This window comes from Talpa europaea, assembly GCF_964194135.1.
Source record: "Talpa europaea genome assembly, chromosome: 5".
In the NCBI taxonomy this organism is placed as follows: Eukaryota; Metazoa; Chordata; class Mammalia; order Eulipotyphla; family Talpidae; genus Talpa; species Talpa europaea.
Window position 1 is genome coordinate 136,137,869 of NC_140071.1, and position 7,671 is coordinate 136,145,539.

Sequence of the window (7,671 nt, forward strand, 5' to 3'; positions counted from 1 at the left end):
TCAGGTCTGCTTCATGGGCGCAGGGATGTTAGCAGACGCCTGCTCCAGGTAGGCCAGGGAGCCCTGTGGGATTTCCGTGGGCTTTTTGTGCTGCACGCTGAGGTCCTCCAGCACCTGCTGCCAGTGCCTCAGCTTCGTCAGGTGCTTCTGAACCAGCGCGTCCTTCCGCTGTAATTCATTCCTTAGCTCTGACACGTCCTAAAGATGGAAGCGATAGAGTCAGGGCAAACTCATGAAAAGAGAATACAGTTCCTGATTAGCTGTGAGCACTAAGAAGCAAATGCAAAGCAGACTCAATTATAACCTCCCAGAGCCCTGTTCTCTGCTGGGCGCCACAATTCAAATAACCCAAATCAACTCTTCCAGAGGAAGGTGCCCTGACTGGGCTTCTATTTTTAATGACTTTTCTTTCATTAAGTAACACAAATTACAAAATGCAAAAGGGCCAAAGAGCAGCCAACAGGAAATGAGTCCCATTCCCACACCCCAGGGGCGGCTAAGACTCTACAACAGCAAGAATCTGGAATGTTAAGTCAATAGCCGTTTAAAAGAATCCACTACTACTATTACTTCAGATTTTGAGGAGTTAAAATCTCATCCTCAGGAGCCGTTTCACAAAAACCAGCATTAACATTCTTTATTAGCTGGCTTTGAACACACCTATGTCGCTCAAGTATTTCTAATCAGGCCTGGAGTGACAGGATGACCTGGAAAAGCACCGTGTTCTTACCATTCTCGGCAGCTGGTATCAGTGAATAAAGAGTATCTCTGATTAACGTATCAGTCTCCGGGGGTTGTCACTTCAGCAACTACCAGAAAACTGGCTCAGCGCAGTATTTCTCACAGAGTGTCACTTCCTTTCCCTCCTTCACAGGGAGGGGCAGGCCCTGCCCACCATGAAGCACCATTAAAACCTGGCAAACTCTCACCCTCCCAAACAACTCAGTCAACGAAATCCTGAGTAGAGTTTCATAGAGTCTGGGACAGCACATTTACTTTGATTCCTTGATAAATCTGACAGCGTGCTTCCCGGGCGTAAGGCACTGGCGACGGTTTCAGTTTAAACTTGCCTCCTCATCTCCATCGATGCCCTTCCAGCCTTTTCAAGCAGTAAGACTTTTAAATGAAAATCTCCCACAAAAGGCAGTGGATGAAACAAGTCGAGCAGAGCCGCTGTGGTGAAACCCTGCTTCCAACATTAACGCCCGAGCCGTAAACCCCGCCAGAACTACGGGGGAGGGGGTGTCTCATTTAAAGCAGAGATGGAAACCTACAACATTTGCTCTTCCTGAAAGATGAGGAGGAAACCAAGTCCGTACCTCTTTGATAACTTGCTCTGGTTTTTGGACAGATAACTGCAATCTTTTTTGTAGGAAAAAACATTCTGTCTGTCGTGCAATATCCAGAAATTTCTGGATACACTGGTCAACACCTACCAAAAAAAAAAAAAAAAAATCAGATTAAGAAAAACACTGCACACATCTAGTCCCTTGTAGGTGAACAGACCACATTTCCAAACAGCACTGTCACGCACACATACCCCGGGCTTTGAATTCTGGGCCAAGCAATACTGACCCCCAACATCAGGTGTTGCCAACATTAAAAAGGAGTTCATTCACGTGTTTACCACATGAATGAGATACAAAAGCTCCAATACAACCCAGAGGCCAGGAGTCCTCCTGAAGACAACACAGAAGGCCAGAGGTTAGCATCGTGACACAGGACATTTAAAATATGGGGCAAAGAGATGAGAAGCACTCATGATATCTGGAAAGAGAACTTGAGAGAAAAGGGGGGAACACAAAGACTTATTTGTAACACTGTTCAAAAATTACTAAAAACTTACTTTGTTTTTTAAAACCAGTCTTCTTTGGAGCCATAGGAAAAACTATGAAGTGGTGGGTTCTGAGTGACCCAAGATGTCAATACATGGAACAAAGAACTGGAAGTACACAGAGATGATCTACATAAATCTCATGCCCCCAATGTTCTCTTGGATATAAGCAGGAATTAATTACATCTAGTATAAAATCCCTCCTCAGGAACCTTGCGAATACAAGGACACTGTCTAAAAAAAGGAATTCTTACCAGTTCGAATTTCTTCCTGATCCGTGCCATTGACATAGTCCTGACTCACCAGAGAGGCAAAGCAAGCCTGTGTGATCAAAACATCACAAAAGGAAAAAAAAGTCATTCACAAGTCAGCCCTTACTTCAGAGTAAAGTAGTATCTTCAAGACACTCAATGAGTTGATAACAACTAGGTTTGCCCCTGAGATGTCATCATGCCAATGAACAAGCATGGTATGCCGGGTCTATAGGCCCCCGAAAGGAGAGCCAGCACCCCCATCTGGCCGCTCTCCTACCACTTGCTTCCTTTCTACACCAGGCTGGGTCCCTGTTCCACTCGCCCCCTGTGATGCTCAAATGCCAATCATCACCCATTCAGGACTCAGGCATCCCCTTAGAGGCCATCCCCATCTACCTTTTTCATCATAGCACCCCTCCTGCTCTCTCTCCACCCCAACCCCAGGTTTAATGTTTTTCAGATGGCTAACTGACATCATTCCATTCGGTCAGTCCCTATCCACTGGCCCCTACTAGCAGGTGGGGATTTTTTGCCCTTATTGTTCACTGTACCCTAGTGTAGGAATATGCTTGGCACAAAGCAGGCACTCAATAAATACATGTTAGTGACTGGACAAAGCACAGGCAGGTCTAAAAGAAAGCTCCAGACACATAAGCCAATGTGTCAGGGAGTTCTCCGTACCTGCAACTTTCAGGAAATGAACAGACCGATGGCTGGGCAGTGGGGCCAGAAAAAAACCAAGTGGTGGCTGGGAGAACTGGGGTTGGATCTTAAGCTCCTGTGGCCAGAGTGAGAGGAGATGGGCCTGAGGCAGAGACCTGAACAGCAGGGATGGGAGTAAACAGCATGGACTCATCCCAAGAGCCACAGGCCAAGACTTGTACCCATCAGCCTTCAGCAAGCACTCAAGCCTGAGAGCCACCTCCCCGCAAGCGGGAGGCCACCACCCTCATGCTTACCCATACCTTCCCTTTATGGTTTAAGCACCACCCCAAAGTCTCCCAGATACAACAGATTTCTCTGTCTTTTAAATCAGTTATCTCCAAACTTCTGAACGCACATTCCATCACTAGAAGTATTTCTACAGCCTCAGTAACACATCCATTTACAAACCATATTCAGGTGCCACTCCCCGATTATATATAGTGTAAAACTTCTACGGCTAGGATTTAAAAAGTGGAAAAGATAACTCCAATTTTCGGTTAGAGACCACAGCAAGTCCACGCAGCAGTTATTTTTACCTCGCTTTTGTCTACTACCGCTCCCCATCTTCCTTCCATAGGGTAACTCCGTGGGCAGAACTCAGGAACTTGGGTCCTCCCTGCCTCCCGGGTCCCCAGTTTCCCCCTTCCTCAGCACCTACCACCTACAACTTTGAAATGTCCATTTCAACCCCAAGAATCCTACTACTTTAGGGCCGCTTAAGGGGACGCTCAGCGGAAAGGATTCGGGAAGAGGACACAGTGCCAGACACATGTGGGTGCGGGGCAGGGTGCCCAGGGGTGGCAGGGTGCCCTGGGGCCCGGGACAGCGGGCGGGGCAACGGGGGGGTATAACCGAGGGGCCAGAGATCGAGGCCAGGTGACTCCAGAAACATCAAGTTTACGCGTCTCCGGTAACTGACCCGCGTAGACTACCGGCCATCCCCGTTTGCTGCAGAAACTAAAGCAAATGCTTTCTGTCCGATTAGCCCGACCGCCCCGCCCCGGGCAGCAGAGCGGAGCGCGAGCATCTCGGCCGGAGACAAACTGAGCATGCGCAGCCTGCGCTGCCGGAAGGCGGCCACCCCTCGCGTCTCATCTTACCTCGAAAGAGGACTCTAATTCGTCCACCAAGGTACTATTTGAAGTTCTCGGGACGCCTGGCGTGGCGTGAAGAAGGGAAGCCTGGCCCGGAAGTCCCGGCGGGGGCTGCGGAGGTCCCGGCGGCTGCCCCGAGAACATCCCGCCCAGCGGAGCCGCCATGACAGAAATGGCGCCCGAAGCGGCTCACTGCGCCTGCGCGGGGTGGGGGGGGGCGCGGCTGGCGCCTCGTCTCACGTGACTGCGCCGGTCACGTGACGCGCGGGCGCCGCGGAAACCGGGGGGCTTCTGCCTCAGTTTCCCGCTCTCCTGGCTCGCCGACGTCCAGGCTTTCCGGGCTGTTTTTCTTGAGAACGGAAGCTTTTGACCCAATTCGGTACAGTTGTGTGGAAGGGGAACCGGTAACCGCGGCGGAGCCGCTCTCGGGAGGCGAGACGCCCTGGGCTTCCCCTAAGCGTTTGGGGTGAACGTGGCCGAGACGCCTTCTCCGGACTCGGTTGACGGCTCGTGGAGGGGGACACCCGTTTATTCCAGACGTTTAAGGGCTGACGGGGGCAGGTACGTGGAGAGAGCGGGCACACGCGGGCGGGGTTCACCCTGCATTCTCTGGGGAGACGTAAGTGCCAAAAACAACCAGCACAGCGGTGCGGGCTGGCATGCGGCTCCGCCACAGAGAAACTCGCGCCGCTCGTCTTAATAACTTGCTCTGCCGCGGCCTGTTTTTCTTTTCAGAAGCTAAATGCGCTTGTTCATTGTATTTAAGTTCACAGCTGTCAACCAGCATGAATTGAGCCCCCCTCCCCCCATGGCACAGGTGCTGTGTGATGATCTGGGGTTTATAGCCAACACCATCTCTGCCCTCTTGGGGTTTTCTGTTGTTTTTATGGGAGAAAGACAGACACATAAATATGTATAACATCATGTAGCATCAGTGCTAGGGAGGAAAATGAAGACGGGTAGAAGAGGACTCGTGATGGACTTGGTAAAGGACAATCCCAAGAGATAAGGACAGGAGTGATGAGTGAAAACTGGGGAGACTTTCAACATAGAGGAGCCCCGAAGAAGAAAAAAGCAGCCAGATCATTTGGGCCAGAATCAGTGAAGCAGGGCCTTTCTGTTGCCAGCCAGCTCTCAGATCCAAGGTGATCTTCCCAGCCTCCATCTGAATGAGACCCACACTCCCAGGCATTTCAACCCCCTTTTTTTTTTTCATAGTATTTACATATCTGCAGTTATTTTATCCCTTTGTTCTTTTCTTCATTGACTAAATGGCCTTATACATACGCCCTCTCGTACCAGCTGAAATGCAAGCTCCGTGGTATCAGGACCTTCCCCTTCTCCTGTATTCCCAGCACTGTGCTTGGCATAAAATAGACCTAATATTTGTTGATTGAATGAACAAAAATAGAATGTGAGGAGGGAAGGTACTCTATTCCAGCACTTCTCAAACTTGTTTGAGACTCAAGCAACTTTACACTCATAAAATATTATGGAAAAAATCCAAATATTTTTGTTTTATGTGGGTTATGTCTGCGAAGTCTTACCCCTTAAAACGGAGTAGGTAAAATACTTATCTAAGTTAAAATGGAGAATTAGTTTAAAAATAATAAACCCAATGCATTACATATTTTAAGATATAACTGTTTTACAAAGTCAAAAATAAATTGTAAGAGTGCCATCATCTTTTTTGCAAATCCCTTTAATATCTGGATGATGATAAGACTTTCTCACGCCTACCCAACTACAAGTAAGTTGCCTGAGAACATGTCAGTAGCATATCCTGGATTCAATTCAGAGTAGAGTACAGATAAGCTTTTGGATTTGCTGAAAACACATTTCCTCATTTACAAAAGAACACTGCTCAGAAAGATCAGTAATGACATAATGTATTATGGAGACTAATAGAGTGCCTGGCACAGAATGGGTGATGTGGAGAAAAAAACGGGAGTAACATGATATAATTTGTTTAAAAATGATTTCTCTACTGGTAAAGATAACGAGTCACCCAAGTAGAAGCAGCACCAGTAAGGCAGTAACTGAGTACATAGAGAGGGCGATCTTTTTGTAGTTTGGCACTGAGGAAGGGTACAGAGGTGGTGAAATGTGGTTGGATAAACCCCATCATTTACTTAGGAAAAAAGCCAACTGCTTGGGAATGTGTAGTGGCAAGGGTTCTGACTTTTCTGAAGCAAGAGTTTGGGCTAACATTTCTATAGGATTGTGATGAAAGGGAAGAGCTTACAGTTCAAGGGCAGTGAAGCTGCAGCCGGGTGGCCAGGGGGCCAGCCATACAGTGTGGTGGGCTGCAGAGAAAGCGCCCCAAGGCAGTGATCAGGCCAGTGTTGTTTACAGGACAAAGCAGCAAGTGATAAGGGACCACTCAACCCTAGAGTGTAAATTCTTTAAGGCCAGGAGCTAGTCTTGTTTGCTTTGCTATTGCAACCACTTCCTACAATGCCTGCCTCAGGCTTGGCCAGAAATAACTGTTTGCTGAATCAATAAATCCTTTACTCCCAATACTAACATTTCCCCTTTCTGTGAGCTTGCAGGCCATAAGGGCCTTTTCTGGACTTACTCCACTGCCATTTTAAAATCTCTAACTGCCGAACATTCCCAAGACTTCCTCCAGTTCATTTTCCATTCCAGTGTCTCCTTTCTCAGCCGCTCATTCAATATTGACTCTCACCCGTGGTTTGGGTTCTGTGCTGTGAGCAGAGATAGAGTAATAGATGAGAGATGTGGTTCCTGCCCTCTTGCACAAGCAAAAGCTTATTTTAACAGTGGTTTCTTGTGCCCAAGGTGATGTGTGGGGTTGCGGAAGTTGGGAAGTAGGGTTTTGCAGATTATTCATCTGGGTTCTGACCATTGTACTACCTTCATCAAGTACAATAGCAATTTTTGTCTTTCAGTTTCAGGTTCCTTATCTCTACCGTGTCAGAAACTGTTTCCTGTATCCTGTTCTCTTCTCTTGGGTTGACAGAGGCCCCCAGCTATCTTAATCTGAATTTCCCCAAATCCTTGCAGTAACCATGGCTAACTCTGGCTGATGATATAAACACAAGTGTTGAATGGGGCTTCACTAAATGCTCTCCAAAGCGTGTTAACTGCAGCTGCATTCCTATTGCCCTGCTTCCTTCCCTCACCTTTGTAGATCGCAACCCCACCAGCCACGGGGGACGGTGAGGGAGTCTGGGTTTCTGATGCCGTGAGGCTTCCCTTGGACGTTTTATTGCCCACTTTGGCCACCCTATAACAGTGTTGAGTTCTGAATCACGGCTGCTTTGGATTTGCTTCTCTCCACAGCCAGGCCTATTCCTCGTGGATACAGAGGCAGATGCCACCGTCTGCCTGGGAGCGTGGGCCTGAGGGTCAGCCAAGGGCTTGTGTAGTACCTGGCAGCCAGAGACATGTGCAGTGACACTATTAAATTTCAACCCAATTAGATAAGCCCAAGAGTCCAGGGTTCTGCTGTGCCTTTGTTCCTCACATTCTAGAGAACACAAGAGTTCTATTCTTTCATCTGTGAAAGGCCTTTGATAGAAAGCCTTCTATCAAATCCCTCCTTGGCCTTCTGAGTCACCCGGAAGAAGCCGAAATGTTTGTATTTTCCTCGCCAGCTGCCAGTTCCACCTGATTCCTTCTTTTCTGAGGAAGTAGCTTCTGAACTACCCAGGAGAACCAGTTTCACTCACTATTCCAGCTGCTTTGTTTTAACCCCAATAAAATGAATATGCATGGCAGTATTTATTTCCTCCCTGTATGCTAGTTTAGACACATATCC

The 7,671-nt window shown here is 48.1% G+C and overlaps 1 protein-coding gene across 1 annotated transcript; it reads right to left on the reverse strand.

The window, feature by feature from the left end:
* Window positions 1-4,052, reverse strand: MED28 (mediator complex subunit 28; the record flags this gene model as incomplete). Its single annotated transcript, XM_084233652.1, has 4 exons — window positions 1-198; window positions 1,320-1,432; window positions 2,089-2,155; window positions 3,894-4,052. The coding sequence occupies 4 exons, from the start codon at window positions 4,050-4,052 to the stop codon at window positions 1-3; spliced, it is 537 nt and encodes a 178-aa protein (XP_084089778.1).
* Between the last annotated feature and the right edge of the window lie 3,619 nt (window positions 4,053-7,671).